The 21,754-nt window shown below is 44.1% G+C and overlaps 1 protein-coding gene across 4 annotated transcripts; it reads left to right on the top strand.

Annotated features, from left to right (window-relative positions):
• Positions 1–931: 931 nt before the first annotated feature.
• On the top strand, positions 932–21,396 carry ATP6V1C2 (ATPase H+ transporting V1 subunit C2). 4 transcript variants are annotated; one of them, XM_064508462.1, is made up of 13 exons: positions 932–1,077; positions 2,181–2,339; positions 3,896–3,963; positions 9,026–9,111; positions 13,843–13,937; positions 14,641–14,732; positions 16,615–16,713; positions 17,668–17,736; positions 18,725–18,817; positions 19,248–19,341; positions 19,633–19,730; positions 20,135–20,264; positions 20,997–21,396. In XM_064508462.1, exons 2-13 carry the CDS (start codon positions 2,211–2,213, stop codon positions 21,090–21,092), a joined length of 1,149 nt encoding a protein of 382 aa, XP_064364532.1. In that variant the 5' UTR covers positions 932–1,077; positions 2,181–2,210; the 3' UTR covers positions 21,093–21,396. The 4 variants fall into 4 exon arrangements, with proteins under 4 accessions (XP_064364532.1, XP_064364533.1, XP_025952941.1 ...); XM_064508463.1 differs by having other exon boundaries at positions 947–1,132; XM_026097156.2 differs by lacking the exon at positions 932–1,077 and adding an exon at positions 1,409–2,013.
• The last annotated feature ends 358 nt before the right edge of the window (positions 21,397–21,754 follow it).

Below are 21,754 nucleotides of genomic sequence, written 5' to 3'. Positions count from 1 at the left end.
GAGGGGGTTTAAGTTCCCATTGGCAGAGATGCCACTCGAAGGCAGGCAGTCTAAGTGCTTAGGGAATGGACAAAGGTTTCCTTTAAAGCATCTCCCAGCTAGAGGTCTAGTTTGGAAGGGTCTGCAGAACATTACCCCACATGATCTACAAAACACTCTCAATATTGTAGGCAAATTTAGGACAACTTAAGACAAACTGAAGGTTTTAATAAGGACTAAAAGGCTCAACAATATTCTGCCAAAGACGAGGCATCACCAAAGGGAGGAAACTTTGCAGATTTCTGCAGTGAGTGAGTATTTGTCAGACAAAACACTCAGGGAAGTCCAGGAAACAAAAGTTTCCTAAAAGTTTTTTTAATAATCCCCAAAATTTCAGAATTGATAAAGGCAGCCGTTTTTTAACAAAAATAAATTCTCTCTGCATCATTTTTGTGAGTTAAAGCTAAAAGAAAGCATGAAGATGAAACCACAAAAGTTACAGCTTTTATCAGCTTTTAGGGGGTTCTCTCATCAGATGTAATAACCTGCTCTGAGAGTCTAAAGAAAAACAGTATCTATTCTTCCTTCACCAGGGCAAGAGAGAGGCTCTTTGCCTTTTGCCACGAGGTTTGCGAAGGGCAAGCCAGCTTGCCTCGGGGTCCACCATGAGCGCAGCCCCCGAGACGCCTTGCAAATACCCGAGAGCGGCCACGAAGAGGCTCCCGGCTGCCGCAGCCCCGGAGAGCCTGCAGCGGAGCCCGGAGAGCGGGTCCCTCGGCCTGCGGGGGCCGCCGGCCCTTCAGGGCAGCCTTCTCCCCCTTCGCATCTGCCCGCATCTGGGCACCTCGGTCCAGCCGCGCAGCCCCCGCAGCCCCCGCCTGCCCCGCCGCTGCCTGCCTGCCCCCGCCTCCCCGGCCTCCGGCCCGGCTCCGCACCGGCCCTGCCCCGGGCGCCTCACCGAGCATGTCCGGGCCGGCGCGCCCGCCCCGCCGGGAGCCGCCCGCCGCCGGCGCCGCGCTGCGCGGGGGCACCGCGGCCGGGCTGGCAGCAGCGGCGCGGCTCGGCTCGGCTCGGCGCGGCTCGGCACCACTCGGCTCGGTACGGCACCGCTCAGCACGGCCGGGCACCACTCGGCGCGGCTCGGCACGGCTCGGTACGGCTCGGCACGGCTCGGCACGGAGCGGGCAGCGGCACCCGGCAGAGGCCACCGGCGCGGGGGACGCTGGCCGCGGGCTCCGCTACGCTCCGCGCTGCGCCGCCGGCTGCCCGCCCGCAGCGCTGGGGCCCGGGCGCCGCCGCCCGCCTCGCCCCGTGGCCGTGCCCCGGCCCGCGGGGCAGCGAGGCCGGCTCCCGCCCCGAGGGCACCGCCGGGGCACGTCGGGGGTGCTAAGAGGCGAGCGTCAGGTCTTCTCCAGCCCGCTCGCCTGGGCCCGAAGATGTCCTGCACGGCAGAGACACCCGGGAGGGTCCCGGGGGAGAAGAATGGGAGGGCTGCGTGTGCCGGTCCCGCTCTCCCGCCCTGATCTTCCAGCGAACAGCAGCTTAGCTGTCCCCGCGGATGCGGACTGCAGTTCTCTACGTGCATTGTGTTTTGCTGATACTCTGGGCATCATGACTTGCCTTTCTCCAACTCCTTCCCATCCAACTTGGAAAGAAAAGCACAGAGGAGGCTGATACTCCATCTTGCCAGTGGCATCTCTTGCAGCCTGAAAGTTCAGCAGAGGTCCTTCTACATTTTGTTTTCACTTTTTGCCTACAAGTGCCCGAAGATTTGAAGAGATAATATTAAGAAGCAGAAATCCTTAATTACATTTGAATGGTTTTGTGAAGTCTCCAAACTCCACAAACTCCACAGTGGAGACTGGCATTGATATGAGTTTTATTGTACAGTGCAAGTGAGAACGAACAGGGTGGGAGTGAAAAGGGGAGGAGGAAACTTCATTTCTTCATTCAGAAGAATGTCCTGCCCAGAAACTGGATGAAACCCTGAGAAAGGAGGAACTGCTGCACTCTTTCTGTGACATTCAGGAGAAGGTCGTGTTCCATTTCAGTGTGAGACAGGGGAATGACTCACTGTCCTTCTGTTTCCAAAAAGAAATAATTACTAATCCAGGGGTTTCGTTCTAACTTTTTCTGTTCTTAGGGAGAAAACTCATTTTACGCAGTACTTTTAGCCTCTTACTTGCTTTGTGTTTCTACAGTGACCAGGAGCAAAGGGAAAAGATTAGATCATGTCGGAGTTCTGGCTAATTTCTGCTCCGGGAGACAAAACGAACCTGCAGGCCTGGGAGAGAATGAACACAGTGACATCTAAATCCAACCTGTCCAGCAACAGCAAATTCCATATTCCAGACTTAAAGGTAAAAGAGGAAAGGGTTTGGGCATGGGGAATACAGCAACCCCAGACAGGGGTAAAGATTTTTCAGATTAATATAGGATTTCTCTTTTGGGATAATATGCATAGAGTGGAAGAGGATTGCAATTACAGAATGAATTATAGTAAGCTGAAAACTGATCAGAGAGGAGAAGTCAGTCTGCTTGAGGGTCTCATTCATATTGGGAGGATATAGGTATAAGGAGGGAAGATGACCAATTAAGTAACTGATCTATTGCATTCAGTGTACTATTTACTCCCAGTGAGGAAAGCCATACAACGTCGTACATCTTGAATCACTGATACAAAAGGAGTAGTTAAGTATCTAGAACTATATCGGTAAGACTGCTGTCAAGACAAGACAGTCCCTTATAGTTCGTATTACTACGTGGGAAGTAGAGATGTGTGTATATTCAGCTACATGACCACTTGTCATATAAATAGGAATATTATTAATCCAGGTTTTTCATATGTCTTTGCATTATTTAATCCTTATTTTAAAATATATGCAACTTATTTTTATTTCAGTTATGGGTATGAAAAATCCAAATATGTTGCATTCAAGTCAATAGAGCTACAACAGAGGTACAACTTGGTTCCATGGAGAGTTGCCATCACCCATCACTTACAAGGATACACTTAGTGCATCCAGGATCTGGCCTTAATCCAAAAAATTGTTGAAAATTATAACTTAAGTTATTCCAGTTACATAAAGATACAAGTGAAATAGGAGTGTGGCCTGTTCTCAAATAGCAATTTTCACATGAACATTGCAGACTGGAAATGTTGTATTTTACATGTGCATCTGAGATAGCAATGATTTTACCATTTATGGCCCTTACCCAGCTGGTGTTGGTGTCAGTTCATAAATGCCAAAGGAAGTAAAGCATTTGCAACATCTGAAGCTGCAGCTCTTCTTGTTTTGCTAATTGTTCTCTGTAAAATTTGTTTCCTCTCCTGTTCTCCTTCAGCTTGACCCTGCATATACTCTGCCACACTGAGCTGGCAATGTTATGAGAAAAGATTTAGTAATATATTGTGATACCATAAATGCAGGACAGAGAATCATAGAAAAGCAGATATTGGACTTGGAGGAAATGATTTTTATGAGAGACTTAGTCTTTGATAATAGCAAAGAACACATTCAAAGACCCTCTTTGGAATAAATATTGCTTCCCTTGATTCTCTCTGTACATAAGATTTGGTTTATATATATATACATAGTGTGCATTTCTAGTCAATATTTTATGAGGTAAGAGACCAGTCTATGCTACTTGATGATTCAGGAATGAAAAATAGGAAGGAAGACACTGATGCGTGATCTCGAGACTATATATGCAGTTTTTCCTTTATTGGAAAAAGGCTTTTTATGCCCTAAGTCTTGGGAAAAGGAATTACTACTATTTTCCATTAAATGAATAAAGTTCTGCTAAACCTGTGAATTCATAAATGCTAAATAAAAGTCAGTGTTCTTAAGACTCTGCCAACAGAGACTTTTCACTGCCTTGTGCATTTTTTACCTATTTCTCATCTTTTGCACAGGTTGGGACACTGGATGCTCTTGTTGGACTCTCAGATGAGTTGGGAAAACTTGATAGCCTTGCTGAAAGGTAAAATAGATCTTATTTACTACATACAAATGAGAAACAGTCTTTTGTTTTTATGGGATGGTATGTCCTTGTGTTCACCTCAGTCTGACTCAGTTTAACCCAGACTGGAACTCGGCTAAAGTGGATAGGCTTTATTTAACCCTTCTGTTGATTATCACAGAGTCATCACAAATAAAGGACCGTTCCTTAAAATGTGGCTGGATGAAGTCAGTGACGATTTTATCTGCACAGTGATCTGTTTGAGTGGCAATTCTAGGGAAGCTGTTTCTCAGAGGGAAACTGCTAGAAAGTGTTCTTTTTTAAGGAACAACATCCCCCCCACCCCAATAACCCAGGAACTCAAATTAATAAAGCAGCATTTAGAGAATGTGCTTTATTTTCTTTATCCCTTTATCCCTTATTTTCTTTTTCCAGAAAATTATTCTTGAGATTGGTGACCTTTCTCAGTCAGATGCAGGAGTTCTAAGGAAGAAATCCTTCTGAGAGATATCTGGAGCTCTCACATTCATATTTTTAAACTCCCTGAAAGCCAGAATATTGACTTACATTGTGTCAAACTAACTCATGCTCTGCCTCACATGATTTCCTTGCTGATCGTGGCCCCCTATGCCTTTTGGACCAATCTGATCTGGCTGTACAAAGGACAATATAGTGCAGGAAGCTGAGAAAATGCCTGGTTATAAGATTTTATGGCTCAAAGTAGACTTTGCTTGTTGAGGAAATAAAAGTACAAGTTGTTTCTTTTTTGTTTTGTTTTCTTTTGGAAGCATACCTTACGTAGAGGTATGGTCTTGGTCACAGAGGCAGATGTTAGCTCTAGGGCTAAATTTTTGCCTTTTTCTCCTAGCCAGGAATGTTTAAAGATTTACTTGCCTAAATATGCTTGATACTTGCATGGATTTTGTCTGTCGGCTGCAAATGGATACAGAACTACTGATATAAGCTGGTTACATCTATGCTAGCCACTTTGGGCAGAAGTTAAATTTGGTAGGATACATTTCTCTCCAGGATATTTTTTTTGACCTTACTGGCACAACAGCAGGGTCGGGGCTGAATTTGGATGATTGATTGCATTTGATTGCTTTGGGCTGGACACAATATTGACCTTTATAGAGTTGCTTTTTCAGACTTCTTAGCAGGATTCATCAATAAAACTCCACTTGCTGTGACCGTCTCCATCTGGTGGGGGAAACCAGGCCCCAAATTCTTTGTCAAGGTGTTCAGGCCTTGTGGAGATTGTTCATGCTGGAATGAAGTGGGAATGTGGGTAAGAATAGGGAGAAACACTACCAATATGAGTTAGCTATCCTAACAGAAGGATCTATTGACATTAGCAAATTCCCAAGCAACTGTGTGATCTGGGTTTGAGGGCTGCAGAAATCATGCACAACTGATTTTCAGAAGGGCATAACTAATTCCCAACTTTGTGAGGAATTAGGGTATCTGTAAAGCCTGCTGTAGGTTACGCGCTTAGGTTACTGAAGGTAAATTTAAGTGAAATGTCAGTATTACCTTTGTTGTAACTTAACAACATGGTACAGTTCCTTGTTTGAGCTGACCACCACTTTACTCCACTAATTGTCCCCTTAATATAAGCAATGCCACTCATCATATGACATGCCATGGGCATGGAGCAAAGGGCTTAGTCAGGCCCTGGCAGAGTAAATTACTGAGAAAAGCACTCTTCCTATTTGTCATGTTTATCCATAGAGCTAAGCAGTCAAGAGGGATCAAAGAGTTTTAAAAACAGGGAAAACGTGTTTGAGAGAAATGCATCAGGGTAGATTATAAGCAGAGAATAATCAACACAAATGTATCAGCAGGAAAAGTCCAACAAAGGAGTACAAAATCATTTTATGCGTAAAATAAATGTCCCGGGTTTTGATTATAAATTGTTATTCAAGGGTTAAAGTGCCAAGCACTTACACTTAGTTGACGTAAATGACATACAGAGGGTTACAAGCCTGTTCAAATGACCTGAGCATTTACATTCCTGCTCCTCTGAAATAGCTACCTGCTGAACTGTTGCTAGACAAACAAAACCGCCAGTAAAGCCGGGCAGCACCAGCCTGTCAGCACTGCCTCCTGCCAGGACAGCAGAGAAGGGGCAAGAGTTTGCAGGGTCTATTGTTTCCACATACTTTTATTATTTATTTACACAGGGAGGCAGAGTGTTTTTCCATGTCACCATATGGTAGCATGGTGCTCTCTGAAGCTCACAGTCCCTTGCGTGACTCTTACCCAGGGACTGTCCCAGCTCCCGGGTCTGCAGAGCATTCGACGGTGTCCTGATTGCAGGCTGGCTGCCCCCAGCAGTGTTATGGGGGCCTAGCTGGTGGTGCTGCTTAATACACAGCATCATTTAAAGCATGTTAGACTTTTCTTTCTTTTTTTTTTTTTTTAAAGTAATGACATTGTGGTACTTTCGCAAGCAAAATGCGTGATTCTTCTGAGACACTACCATACATGACTTTATTTTTACACATTTTCTGTTCATAGGTTTTTATTTCTATTACTCAGCTGCAGTTTAGTTGAAACCCTCTCATTTTACATCACAGCATTTGAGCATAATATTTGCTCAGGGTGGGATTCATCTCATCTAAATATAGAGGTCTAAGAGTTAGTTGCTGCTGTAGTCAGCGGGGCTCCTCCGGAGGATGATCCTCTCACCTGCCTCAGACATCGGTGGTGTTCGGCTTTGCCGCTCCCTGCATAGGTGGCAGACTATAGTCTAGCTGGTCAGACTTAGATGAGTGAGTCCCACTTGCATTTCACGGGAGGGGAGAGGAGGCACAGGGACTAATCTGGGACTGGAGAGCACTTCTCTGGCACCATGTGAAGCTACATGCTGGCCATATCCCGACTGCAGGGACGCCGGGGTGTGTGGGCTGGAAGGGAGCCAAGTCTTGACTGGGCCACCAGAACTGCAGGGCGTGCCAGCGCCCTTGCCTGTCCTGCAGTCTGCACCTAGGCGAAGAGACGAGAGCCAGCTGTCTCCCAGCTATCAGGTCAGCATGTGGCTGCACTGAACAGGAATGAAAGCAGGTCGGATCCATTGGAAAGAGTGCTGATTTATATGCTCTCCTGTCGGCTGCTTTGTCCATCACGTCTTTAGCCTTCTGCTGCTGTTCTTACCCCTGGGCTGGAGTCTTGTTTTGTTCCAAGCTCCAGTGGGCTCTCTAGGCACCACGAAGGAGCTGAAAACCAGCCAGGTCTGCAAGCTGAAAATTGCAGAAATGTTTGGCAAGGCCTCAGCTGACACAGGGCTGCTGTGGTTGACCTCTGCATCGTCTCCTCAGCCTGAGTGTAGGGAAGATGCAAAGTTCTCCAGCGAAACGCAGCTGGTGCCAGGTCCCTAATTGACTGCAGCCAGTCAGTGAAAAACTAGAGCAGCCCTTAGATGGCAGTGAATGAGAGTGAAATGGTGCAGATTCCTCCCAGAGAACGAGGGACTTTTATCTGGTGCACCAGTCACTTGCTTAGATTCTGAACTGCATCTGTCTGGTGTCATGAGAGTAGCAGCAGTTGTCACCGCTACAGTTGTGGCAGCATCAGCAGTCACTGGTCTTTTCTCCCCCATCACAACACTGGAAAACTTTCCCAAAAACTGAGTTTCTTCATAGGAATTGCGATGGAGAGAAATCTTTACCCTTATGAATTATTGCTTATAAATGGCCTATAAATCTGCTTTGCAGCACATCAGTGGAACTCTTTTTCTCTGACGCTTCCATGGCATCTGTACCTGGTCTGAAAGCCCTTTCCTGATTCCATGATTGTGATATCCTGAAAGCCACAGGATGTCACAAGACACATTGCCCAAACACTGCAGATGCCCTTTCATTCTCTAGCACATCTTTAGCCACAGCAGTCTTCTCTCCTGAAGCACAGAAAAGAGAAAGAAACCTGCCATTATGCTCCATTTCATGTCACCACCTGAAGGACTATGTCCATTTCACATCTGCAAATTTTATGGTTAGGCAGTTTATTTTCAGCTGTTGCTTTATTTACCAGGTGTAATCAACCTGGAACTGTTAGGGCATTGAAGTCAAATTCTGCAAGTACTTTTGAGTACAGAAAGATACCGGACCAATGAGAAGGGTTCTTCAGCCGTTATAAAGTAGGTGCTTTGACTAGGGTGAGAGGGCTGTACTCCTGGAGGGGCTTATCAATTCCTTTTTTAAAACAAGCAAAGAATATGTAACACAGTGGAGAGAATGTTCTCAGGGGGGAGCTCTGTTCAAATCCCTGCTCTGAACTGGGCAGAATGAGAATTTGAATCTACTTTTCCCACATCTTAAAGAAATGTCCTGTCTGCCAAACTAAAAAGCATAATGGAAGGCACAACCACCTCTTCCTACTTGTAAGGAGATCTCCTTGCTTTTAGTAAAAAAGAAACAGAAGAAAGGTACTAAACATTCCAATGGAAATTTTGGAAAGTCTCTTTGACAAAAATGGTAAATGATGTATAGGACTGGTTTTGTGATTGCTTGGTTTAGCCACTGAACTTGGAGGATCAAGTATTCTCCTGTCCTTAGAAGGAGGAAAAGACCTATCGCTCTGACAGAGAGGCCAGGCAAACCCCGGAAAGAAGCTTGTGGGTACGGCCTCTCTGTAACGCTGGGCTGGGAGTTATTTACCTAGCATCCCATGGAAGAGATCTATTTCAGCCACTATTAACCTGGAGTATTCTGTGTAGCCACTAAACCCTTTGTCATCTCTAGAGTTTTAGATATGTGTTTCTTTTCTTCTGGTTTCTTCTATGAGTATCATGAAATACAGTGTACAGAAGGCTGAATCTTAATCTTGTGAAAGTCTAGAGCACTATTTTCCTTGGGAAATGATATTGCCTAGAATGTGTTTACAGAGATAGGTGTATTTAGAAATAAGGCATTTGATTCTGCAATATGCCAGAGGTCATTTATCATTATTTGAAGTACAAGTTAAACTGCCTTGCTTCAGAAGTATTTTGTTTGGGTATCTCCGTGTTAATCAGATAATTGTGGCAACTGGTTTATATTCGTTTACTTTCTTCACTAACAAAGCTTCTCTTGTTACTCCTAAGCGTAATAAAGAAAATAGCCCAGTACATAGGAGAAGTCATGGAGGACTCAAAAGATAAAGTCCAGGAAAATCTTCTGGCCAGTGGAGGTAGGTGCTGTGAATGGGAATACCTTGATGCTTGGTTACTGCCTGTGTTTGCTTCAGAATATGAACATGTAGAATCAAAACACATACACATTAGGAAGGACAAACATCAGCCAGACTTTTTATAAACACATCTAAAGCCTGATCCCATTTTTCTCAAACCTGTTAGAAGTTTTGTCAAGTTCCAATTTTGCTTCCAAGATGGTGTTCAGTGTCCAGTACCCCTTTATGGAAGGAATTTTTCCAGCACCAGACCTGAGGAGTGAAGAAGAAAGCAGGAGATATTCTCCTTCATTCCTAAAATAATGTAACACTTTTATTGGCCTTTATGGGCTTAGTCACTTACAGGTAGCTAAAGTTTATTCTGTATGGCTGCATGACATCCGTCAGCGATCTGTTAGCATTTTTCTTTCGCTCCTACAGTGCTGGGGCATGTGCTCAGATAGCTGCGGGTCTGTCTGGCATCACAGGTGGATGTGTGAGGTGGCAGCTCCGAAACATGAAAAACTTCATCTAATGGGAGTTATGAGTTGGTTGTGAGCAGCAAGATCAAAAATACTGTGTTAACAGTCAGTGTTGCAATAACAAGCGAGGCCTGAGCAGTTTTCTACACTAATAACTCAGCATATGTGTTTTCTCTATTAGTAGAACTACCCTGCTGCTCTGCAGCAGGCAGGTAGATGACGTGCTCTTTGCAGGCCTGTACAAGCAGCAGGACATAATTTCTCTGTGGTCCTTGCAATAGGAGGAGGGCTCTGCCAGTGCCCTGCCTGTATACCATTTCCTCAGGGGAGCCTGGGCTGCACTCACAAGGTTGTGCCAGAAGCTGACAGGACATGCACATGCTACATGCCACTCCTGTCGCCAGTGAATTCACCTTGGTTTCCCTTGTGACATCCTGCCCTGGCCAGCAGCAGTTGCACTGCAGAGGACAAGACCGTGCACTGACAGCAGAGGCACTTCTGACATGATAAAGGGCCATGGGAGCAGAACTGCTCTACTGTGTGCACCCTTGCATCATTGCTAAGTAGTCAACATGGTGTTTTTATAACTTCCATGAACTTACTTCCTCCCTTCATCATTTAGTATGATCCTCAAGGCCCTAAAGGGAGTCTGTGTCAAGGACACAACTAACAGCTCCCTAGGTGTGATCTTTACACATCTCTTCAGATCCTCAGTGTGTCTCAGAGCTGCTGAAAAGTGTGGTTTTCCCCAGCTATCCTGGAAATGTAGAGCAAAGCTGGGTGCCTTACACGTGCTACTACAAGCTTGTAAAGCAATACCTTTAACTGGCAGAGGAAGAAGCTAAAAGCGCATACTCCATCAGCCCCTTTAACTGCCTGCGATGTTGCACTTTGCGTCTGTGTGAATATCTGATGGGGAGGAAGTTCTTGTAGAATGTCCTTCTTGCATGAACTAAGACTGGCGTTTGATGAATGCAACTGCTTGACAAGTACAATAATCCCACTTACTATGTTTCAGGGCTAAAGGACAAAATGAAATGTCTAAAAAGTATGTTGAGAACTGGTGATTGCAGTGTTGTTACAAGCATGCATTTGTGTGTATTAGTGCTAGAGACAAGTCTTGGTCTGGTTGTAGAGATACAGTGATCAGGTTACGATGGATTTCTCAAGTAACAACCTCGTAGCTTGATCACGATATCCCTATGACTTGAGAAACAACAGGTTTAACTTATTTCCTTTATTTTCTCTTTTTACATCATTTTGCTTTCCTGTCAGCTCTGCATGTGTTGTAATAGAAGGATGTGGAAATTACTTGACTGTACACATTACTAATTTCTGTCCTCTGATCATCTGAATGATTCATAAGACTTCAACCTTTCAAATATTTTTGATTGCATGTTAAAAAAATTGAATCAGTTTTAGTACAGAAGGATGGTCCTAATACATTTCAATATCATTCTTCATAGACAGCAACAACATTGTTGAAGGGGTTCTTCCTCTTCCCCCTTTCCAGTTAGGAAAGGAAGGATCTTAAAACTGAAGACTTCTTTGAGATCATAAAGTCAGAAATGAGATTATAACATATGACCTCTTGCTGCATAAATCATCCCAGCTCAAATTTTAAGTTACACTATGCAGGTAGTCCCATTTTTAGCTCATTTTGTATATATTCCCAACAACAGTTTAGCCCACATACGGACTAAATGGTGGCTGGGTGTCTAACAATTGTTTCGTTAGCTTTGTGCAAAGGAACATGCGAAGTAGCAGAAAATACAGCCCTTTTAGTTAAGTGAACACATGTAGTACATCTCAGTGGGCAAGAGCTGGAAGCAACCTTATGGAGATGTCTCTCTTATAGAATGTGTATTTGTGTATTACTGGAATTTCAGAATATCACAGCAGCAGGAAATACTTTTTTGCACTTGATGAAATCAAAAATGTGAAGTGTAAGTAAAGCTTTTCTGCAAGGGTTCAGACCAAATTCTGTTCCACTTACTGTGATGTTAACCCAAAGTGAATTTAAAAATTTGATAACCAGTGGAATAACGCCATTCTTTACAATGAGCTCAAAACTGGAATGAACAACAAATCAAAATGAGAAGCATAAACATTTTGAAGAATAAAGGGATTTGTAGGGAAAACATTTAAAATAGCCTCTTACAGTAAGATAAGTAAATCAGAGTTAAGGTTTCAGCCTGTGGGCACAGGACACAGTGGGGTAGGAAGCATCTCTTTTTGGATGGGCAGCTAAGAAATGTATTTTAGAAGTGACTTGACAGGCTCCATGAGTGAAGGGATACTATTCCAGGAGTGTCTGGGATCTTTAATACCAATACTGATTGGTATTTTAAGCTCTGTTCTGTCAATGTGTTCACACAAGGGAAGTTTGTGCCGTCCCCAAGATCAGGCTGTTTAACTTGCCTGCACTACTGCCAGTGCACTGCGGAGGGGTAGCCTTGTAAAATGGGCTGAAGTGCCATGCAGTGCACAGGTGCCTGACATCTGTATTCTGTTGAGATTAAAGACAAGCAAGGGCAGAAGGGGCATGTGTATGTCTTGAGGGAGCTTTCACATCTCCTCAGCTATAAATAGGTTGGTGCTTGTCTTCAAAGAGTCAGTGGGTGAATGCACTGTTCCTCTGCACAGCCATGTAATACCATGCTCTTTGCAGGTTTCCTTCTCCCCAGAGACTGTGAGCAAAGGCTACCACAAAACTGCATGCGGTGGCTGTAGGAGAGCCCTGAAATTTTGTCCCTGTCCCACACATTCCCTGTGCAGGAGAATCTGCTGTTCCCTCATCAGACCTTAGGAGGAAGGTCTGCATCTTAGCCCTGTGACTCCTGTGCATTGGATGTGTGGGAAGTTTACATGGCTGCTTGTGGTTTCGAAGAAAGAGGGGGAGAACTCAGTCACATCCGTGCTGTCTGCCTCCTGGACAGTGGTATCCTTTGATAAGGAGCCTGTGTCCTTCTAACATAAGACTTTCCATGCTTTGGAAATCTAATAAGGTAAACTGACTCTGTTGTAGGGTGAGAGAAGCCCATGGAAAGGATAGCGCTCTCCTGCCAAGGGTATTCGGTGTCACACCACACAGTGTAGTACCCTTAGCCTGGTACTGCGGCAATTAAACAACTTACCGCATTCCTTTTCACAAAACTCACTTCATAAAATCTTTCCCACACCCTGGAAGACCATCCACAAGAAATCGTGCTTAGTCCTTGCTGCAGGTATGAGCCAACCCTTTTGGCAAGGTAGCAAAGAGCTCTGAGTGGCCCCAGCATGTCCCTCCTTTTACTTAGCACCTTGAGCTTGATTTGCTCCCTGTTTCACCAGAGCAATTGCCAGGCACTCTCCATGTGCACCCTCTTGGTCTGGAAGCAAGTCCACCCTGTTGGTGTGAGTTGGTGCCTCCAGCTTATTTGTCCAGACGTTAAGACAGTGTCTGTTGCTTTTCCGCAGCCTTCCTAACCCGCAGGGTGACAGTCCCAGCCCCTCTGCTTGTTGTGTCAGGATGTATGAGTTTACCCCATCCTATAAAGTTGCCCAAGAGCACTGTAGGAGTGTGTTTGGTATCATAAGGGTGTCTGGGCTCAGCTAAGACAAAGAGCTGTCTGATTGCATGAGCTGTTAGGGGAGAATTTTTATTTAGTACCATAACATTCCCAAGCCTTAATGTTTTCTGATGCTAAAGAGCCTTGGTCTTCAAATGAAATATAACAGCCAGAGCCTGTTCTAGGAGCTGGATGTCCTGTGCATCATTTCTCCTGGATTCTGGGAAGAAGCCATGGCTCTTAGTGGCCTAAGGCTGACTTGTTTTGGGGGGCTATGCTCTTAATATCTTGGATCAAGCTCTCGACAACCTTGAGTATTACTGCAGGAGCAGGCCCAAAGTATTTTTCTAACAGTTCTTGCTGGGATTAAATTCAGACATACTAAATCCCTCGTCAAGACTGAGGTGTGTTACATGACCCTATCTCTACAGTGGAGATTAGATGCACGGTGCTTTGTCCTGCTGGTACAGCCAATTTTGCAGTATCAGTGTTAACAGTGCTAGGTGTAGTACAAAAAAGTTAGATTCTGGTTCAGCTTTTTCCAGGTTTGGAATGTGATTTCTGCATATTTGATCAGGATCAAATTTCTGTGAGGTTTCAGAGAGAGATTTCTGGTTCAAATACACCTCTAATGTTAATGAAAGTTTTATCTAGGGTATAACTGGGACTGCTACCCCGAAGTAACTTGCTTGCTTTAATACATTTCTTTGTATTTTCAGTTGACCTAATTAGCTATCTGACCCGGTTTGAATGGGATATGGCCAAATATCCCATAAAGCAGCCACTGAAGAATATATCAGAAGCATTAGCAAAGGTAAATTGTACTCTAAATTTTAAAAAGACACCAGAATGGGGAATCGTGTCTTTTTGAAGTTTTTGGTCTCCTCTCATGAGAGTCAGTGAGAGTTTTGCCTTTGGTTTGGGCAGGAGCAGACTCAGAAGCACACATTCTGTACTGAAGCAGTTGGTATTATTTTAATTTCTACTGTAATAATACTGATATATTTAAACCTATCCATTCCATAAACATATGACACTATCAGATTTTGACATGCTTTCTGCACTTTAATCCCCTTTATTGTAATACTTTATTGTTTTTAGATACTGCAGTATTATTATCCATGTTGGAGCTCTCTTGCAAAATCATTGGCCTTATGTTAAATCAAAAACATTGCAGGTTGGATGAGTTATTTACACCCTCAATTCATTGGGGAAGGAATGATCTGTTCTTCGATATTGGTAATATATGAAACAATGAACTTGCTCCCTTAGGTACAACTATAATACACATGGTTACAGCTAACTGAATCCTACTTTCTGAAGAGGTGTTTGCCACAGGGGAACTTGGTGGCATCTAGATTTGATACGGGCTCCCTCTTGGCCATCACCAGGTTGTTCTACAAGGGGCTGCTGACGGCTGTCACATACTTTCTTTAAAGTGCAGAGGTAGAGGGAGGAGGGTGAGAGCAGTGCACCCCAAGCACCTGGATGAATGGCTTTTTTTGCTTTGTTTCTAGCAAATCACTCAGATAGAATCAGACCTGAAGACCCGAGCAGCTGCATATAACAACATTAAAGGAAATTTGCAAAGCCTGGAAAAGAAAACTGTGTATGTACAGCACGTGCCTGTCCCCATCTCTGCTGGCTGAACTGAGTACAATGCTTGCCACATTCATTTCTTTTCAGCGGACCATGTGTGTTCTGATGGGAACAAATTTAGTGTCTGGCTTTGGGGCATGCTAAACCCTCCCAGACACAGTGGAAGTTAGGGGAAGCTGGTGTGATCAGCATGTGTTAAAGTCTGCTTGAGGGAGGCTGCAGTTCCTAATATGATTTTAGTAGCAGTGTGAACAGACAGTCTTGGGAAAGAGCCATAACCAAATGCTCCTGCATTGTTCTGACGAGATTTCAGGCAGTCAGAAATTAGATCAACTGAGTCAACTGGTGAATTCCCTTGCAACTCAGAGCTGTTCCCTACAGGAGCTCTGCAAATGCTGTTCAGACAGGTCAGCTTTACAATGTTTCAGGCAAAGGCATTTATTCTCCTTCCCTGCTGTGCCTACCTCAGCAGCAACCCACTTAGTTTTTCTTTTCTTTGTTTCATTCTGTTAGTGGGAGCAATGTTCACTCAGGCCTTCCCAAAGGTTTTCTCTGCTCTCTTCAGTTGCTGATGCTCTTTACCTGTGTCAGTGCTGTTACCTGGATTTTCTCCAGGGTATCACTGGGGAGAATAGTAAGTTCCTGTACTGTTCCTGTAAGTAGTAAACGTAGAGCAAATGCTGTGCAAGTCCTCATCCAGTGCATGCTCATGTGTGCCGCTCTTTCCTACGCAGGCCCATGCTCTAGGCAGAGTGTGTTGGTCCCTGCCTCCCTGGCACTGCAGGCAGCCCAGCTGGCAGCCTGCCTAGAAACCAGCGCTTATATTCCCAGCCCACTCCTGCAGCTTCTCTCCAGCTCCACAAATCCCATGTCGGCTTTAGGCACCTGGAGAGAGACGAAAGGTCTGTGTAGGAATGTGAGCAGTGCCAGGGCTCTGGGAGGGTGGCAAGGGAAAAGAGCTGAGACCTTGTGGTCCAGGCCTGTCTCCCTCTCTCAGTGCTGTCTGCCTTGAAATGCTGGCCTCTCTGGTGTGAACTTGTGCCAGCTGGGTTAGGTTTAACAAACAGCTATGAGATATCACTGGCCAGTTAATTATTGTTCAGACTGGCACAGCTAACCGAAAACTGGTCCTTCCTCACTCCTGCCCCACTGGGCAGTGACAGGGAGGACAGCTGCTCTCTTCTCATATCCCGCAGTCCCTCCTGGGCATGCCCAGCCAGCCCCACGCATCTGCGCTTACTAGGTGTGCAGCTCCAGTGGGACTTAATATGATTAAATGGGCTTAGGCTGCAAACAGGCACCCTCCACAGGTCACACAGCGCCCACACATGAGGCTGCTGCTCCCACTGTCCTGAGCTGGAGGTAATCTCTGCATGCTTGTGTGAGTGACAGCTCATCCGCTGCAGTCGAGATACGCCAGCTTTGCTATGGTGGCTCAGGTCTTTACTAACATTGCTTACTGTGACTGAAGTGTGGTTACATAGGCAGCTCAACAGGCAGCCTTGAAAAAGCAATTACCTCCAGCAAGATGTGACAATGACTAAGAGACAAGCGGTAACTTCAGACACGCACTTTTTCAGTATCTATACCCTTACTATAAAAGCAATAGCAGCAGAATAGTATAATTTCAGATAGAGGAAGGGCATAAACTAGCCTAGTGCTAAACTAGCCAATATTCTTGCATTAGGGTTAATTCTTTTTTCTTTTTAATCTCAGTAAAAATAAATTGCCATTCTAAATGTGTAGACATGTCCTTTAGCCACATCCTTCCTCATGTTTTCCTTCCCCAGTATATACTGCTATATAGCAACTGTACCTACAGTGCAGTACCTCCAGTGTGCTGCTGTTGGGTTCCTCCTAATGTTATTTTTTCTTTGTCTTGCTCACTGTAGGGGAAATCTGCTGACCCGGACCCTAGCAGACATTGTGCATAAAGACGACTTTGTTCTGAATTCTGAGTATCTTATCACACTCCTAGTCGTAGTGCCAAAGTAAGGCTATAGTGTGTGCACATGTGCTCAAATGTGGTATTGAGTTTCAGGCCTAAACGCTAGATCCAAGCAATATTAACTGTTTACAGAGTGGCTTCTCAAACAGCCTCCTGGCAGGAATAGTATAGGTTAAAAAAAAAAAAAAAAAAAAGCAGCAATCTTTACTGGAACTTAGCCAGCGTATAAAAAGGATTAGACCTGCCATGCTGACAGCCTCTGCCAGTCCTGTATTCCTAAATGCCTGCACGTGGGATGACTGCCTTCACTGTCAGTGGCAAAGTTTCAGGGTGTCCTTTTCTAGAAGCCTCCACAAACTTTATCCTCTCGGTAGAGCTCTTTCACAGCACACACACATACAGTATCATCACTCTTCTGTCTGTGAAAAACATTTTCAAAAAGCTGAGGTAAGTTTTTGAGTTTTGTATCTATGCATGTTCATGTTCTCTCAGATTTTCCCCATAAACAGACTGCTCACTTTGCAAACCCTTACCCTTCTCTCGACCCTCTTTCTCCCAGTGCCAGCACTCCCCATGTTTTCAGTACAGCATGAGATCAGTCCTGAGACTGCACATACAGAGGTGGCACACTCACCTGCAGGCTAGCCGCATCTTGTGCAGGGGGGCCAGGAGCATGCGACACTGTGTAGCAGCCTGGAAGTGTGTGCCAAAAGCACATACTTCCCATCTTCAGATTCCTGCTTTAGACCCTTCCTTGTGCCAAGACTGAAGCTGAGGGGGGTAAGACTGCGACACTGAGGAAAACATTTCTGTCTTCAGACCAGCTGGTGGCTAGGACAGGAGGGGGTAGGAGAGGCAATGCCTTTATCACATAACCCAGCCTGGAGAGCTCCAACCTCCTACCCCAAGCCAATAGCTTAATTAACTACATTTATCAATATATTGCTTCCTAGTATACTGTATTTATTGACTGTGCTTTGTTCTGTGTTGACCAAAGGTCAAGCTATGTGCAGTGGCAGAAGACCTATGAGTCCCTCTCTGATATGGTGGTGCCTCGCTCCACAAAGTAAGTTAAATTCCAAATTAAGCTCCCAGTTTGCTCCAGAGATCCCTGCCATATTTCAGTTCCTCAAATTACTGGATCCCAGAGGGAATCATTTGTCTAACACACGGGTTCCATGTTAACATATAGATTTGCCCAGTCTCATTTCTGCTGCAACCTTGACTGAAATGAGAAATTGCTCAGCTGAAGGAAAGTATAGATGAATGAAAAAACAAATTGTTGGAGGTGTTTTTCAATTAGTTTGTTGTTCCTTTTTCCAGTAATCTAGTTCTGTCTGCTTTCAATGTTCACCCAGAAAACGAACCAGGTCCTTTGCCTTTTGTGAAAAGCAGACAAACAACACGTTACAGTAATCTAGGCAGAATTCAGACTTACATAAACACATACAACTTGATGGAAACCACTTTGACAAAGACCAAACACTATTCTTGCATCTTTAATTGCTTCCTGCTGTAGAAAGGTTAATTCAATTTCCAAACTGTTATTTGTATCAGCAAATGCTACATTAACACTTATCCTTTCACCTGGACTAAAAACTCCTTACTAGAAATGGAATATTCTACTGCTCAGATTGAAGCACATAATGAGGTCAAATCCAGGGCACAAGAGTTGTCAGTGATATTATCTGAAATGGAAGAAGCAGAGAACATGGAGGGAGAATAGGAGGAAGACAGCTGTGTGCCACTGCCTGTCTCAAAGACATAAGTACACAGGAAGTGCAGGAAGATTATCAGGAGACACAGAAAAAGCAGACAAGCAGAGCATACGTGTATGCTACGATGCATTGAAGAACTTAGTTATTGATGTCTACATTTGAAATACTGTAGCTGATGCTAGTAAAGTCTTTGTTCCCTATTTCAGTCGCAGCAAATCTTGAAAAGCAGGGTATCATTCACTATCATAAATGAAAAAAAGAACTGCAAAAGGGGAACATGAACAAGACAGGAGGGATTTGTCATGCCAAATCACAGCAGTGAATTTCCTCCTGCAGAATGATTGCTGAAGATGCAGAGGGAGGACTCTTCACGGTGACTCTATTTAGAAAAGTGATGGATGACTTCAAGGCTAAAGCCAGAGAGAACAGGTAACAATCACCGATTGCTCAGCAGGCCAGGCTAGCAAACAGATGATGAGGATAAACTGAGGCCTGTTCTTTGTGCAGCACAGTCAAATGCATCGTTGTTTTTAAAGCTGCTTTGCTGTTAGGGCTGCTACTGGCCCTAAAGCCACAGAGAAAGCAGGGTGAGAAGGTGCTGTGACAGTGGATACAGTGAATTAATTCTTTAAGCCCCAGACTAGGGATCCTGGCATTGTTCTTCCTGCTCTCATGCTGCAGAACAGCCAGAAGATTCATTCTTGCTTTTTTAGGTAACTTCAACGCTTCCACATACTTTAAATGGTTAAATGGCCAGCCACTTCAAAACATCCTATGCATGTTTCTCCAGAGGCAAAAGAAATGGGTGTGCATGTTGCATAGAATATAGATTTTGAGAATAAATGTCCTTCAATTATAGGTTCATGGTTCGAGAATTTTATTTTGATGAGAAAGAACTGAAATGTGAAAAAGAAGAGCTGATGAAATTAGCTTCCGATAAGAAGCAACAGTACGTAAGTAGCATATGAAGTTGATGGCCCATCTATTGACAGCCTTTGATACCAGTGTGCCTAAGGAGCCCTCACTCCCCACAGATTGCCATGAGCTCCATTTAGCACAGAAAGCTGAGGCACTGGGCAGGTAACACAACCTGCCCAAGGTCACTCAAGTTTGCAATAAGCTAGGAGCTAATGCCAGGCTGCCTGACAATTAACTCAGCTGCTCATCGTAGCTTTAATGGCGGGCACTGTGGAGCCACTTCACACAGCAAAGGGATCACAGTATTGTTATGTTTGCTTTCGTAGGGCCCATTACTGCGCTGGCTGAAAGTGAACTTCAGTGAAGCATTCATGGCTTGGATTCATGTGAAAGCCTTGAGAGTTTTTGCTGAATCTGTCCTGAGGTAAGTGGGTAAAACATGCAAGGCTGGCAGAGATTTCTAAAGTCAAAATGCACAGCTCACTTTCTGGGGCTGTCCACTCATGGGTGAGAAAATCCCTTTTATGCACCTGGTTCCAGGCGCTCACAGGAGACAAGAAAGGCCACCAAGAAAGAAAGAGACATATGAAGTTGACAGCAAATACGGTTCTTTAGGAGCACTTTCAGTGAAAGTAGAAACTGAAAGATACTGTTTAGTTGCCTTATGGCTTCAAAAAGAAAATGCATTTAGGTAAGGAGGCATCACAACACAACTGAGACACTGTGATGCAGAAACAAGCAGCTAGAGCACCAGGAGACTGGAGAGGGCAGGAGTGGAAAGGTGTGCCTCCTCCCAGGAAATGATCGTGTACATTGATGTATTTCAAGGTATGGCCTCCCAGTAAATTTCCACGCAATGTTGCTGCAGCCAAACAGGAAGTCCATAAAACGCCTGAGAGATGTCCTAAATGTGGTCTTCAAACACCTGGACGAAGTTGCAGCAGCAAGTATCATGGATGTATGTATTTCGACTACAACTGCACTTGCTATACCTTGTCAGAGTTTAGTCAAAAGAACACATTTGTAACTCGGGGGCTACAGCAAGCAACTCCTCACACCTAGCATCCCCAGATGCAGCTCCAGTAATCACTGGTAGTTACAGATTGGATTAAAATGACCAGTAGAGTCAGATTGTTTACACTTTCCTTTGAAGTATCTGATCTTTACAGCAAGCTCTGTTCCATTATGGCAGCTTGTCTAAGTAAAAAGCTTTCTAAGTTGTCTATAAACTTTCAAACAGAAGCAACAAAAATGAACCCAGACCAAATGCTGGATGTCTCCCTCCTCTGTAGAGAGTGGTCATTGACTACACATCTCAACTAGGACTTCAGCAGGCAGTGATGCTTGCTTTCTCCCTCCCCGTATCTCAAGCACACAAAAGATCACCCCCACTAGGATAAACCATCACTTAAAACAGCTCAATAACAGGCAAGCATGAGACTGACAATGCAAGAAGGGAGGACAGTGCAACCAAAGGTGAATTCTCAGTGCTGACTGCATTAGAATAAGGCATTAGGCAGCCTAAAAACACCAAGCAAACACCAGATTCACATGGTGAACTCCAAGTGCTAAGCAAATAAAAAGCACAAATACAAGAATCCATTCCAGCTACCAAAGGGGTGTGCAAAAGCAACTGATTGGCTTGGAAGTTTGTTTTCTGGTACTAAAGTAATATTGTCTCCTTTTACAGCCTGGCATGGACATCCCTGGTTTACAAATGAGTAACCAAGAATACTACCCTTACGTCTATTTCAAGATTGACCTCAGTCTTCTTGATTGCAGCTAAAAAGAGAGAATTGCTCAAGCTTAATCTATTCATTTTCAAGACCCTAATGTTACAGTAAAATGCAACTTCTGCTACTGAAAAGTCAAATTAAAATGCAGATATCTGAGTAGCAGGATAATTGTGTAAAGATTTTCCTAACACTTTCAATAATTTAAAATGACTTCAGTACAAGTGTTTCTGGTTCATGGTTTTCAGAAAACATATTTCAGAGGCAAGAGGTACTATGGTAGTATTTATTCTTTTTTTTGTAAGTTACAAAGATGGAATCTGTAGTGGACTTGAAATAAAATGAATTTTAAAGAGAGTGTGGTGGCTAATGGATCTACTAGGTGTGTACAGTTGTGGTTTTATAAACAAAGCAAACTTAAAAAACAGAAGTAGAAAGCATCAGAGCAAAACCCCAAGCTTTAATCTTAAAAAGGTTAAGTTAGATCTTCAAAGACTGCTATGTAACTATTGTAATGTTACCTGCAATTGTAATCTAATGTTATAGTCCCAGCTACTCACAAGTTTAGTTTTTGCCAAGACACTTCAGTTAAGACACGTTCATTAGAGTTTCCTTCCTCAAATCAGTGGTCAAATTATAGTTTCCTACCAGCAGTTACTACATTGCCCTTAGCTCATCCCTATAAAAGTCGCTTTCTTACAGAGAACACTGGGTT

Source organism: Dromaius novaehollandiae, chromosome 3 (assembly GCF_036370855.1).
Source record: "Dromaius novaehollandiae isolate bDroNov1 chromosome 3, bDroNov1.hap1, whole genome shotgun sequence".
Taxonomy (NCBI): Eukaryota; Metazoa; Chordata; class Aves; order Casuariiformes; family Dromaiidae; genus Dromaius; species Dromaius novaehollandiae.
Note: the sequence above shows the minus strand (reverse complement) of the source record. Positions and strands in the feature narration are given on the sequence as shown.

Bases quoted from the DNA above. Each gene is read 5' to 3' on its own strand.
- ATP6V1C2 (XM_064508462.1), top strand. From the start codon at position 2,211: ATGTCGGAGTTCTGGCTAATTTCTGCTCCGGGAGACAAAACGAACCTG. The intron at 18,818-19,247 runs GTAACAATCACC...CTTCAATTATAG, and splicing joins GCTAAAGCCAGAGAGAACAG to GTTCATGGTTCGAGAATTTT. The intron at 19,731-20,134 runs GTAAGTGGGTAA...ATGTATTTCAAG, and splicing joins TTTGCTGAATCTGTCCTGAG to GTATGGCCTCCCAGTAAATT.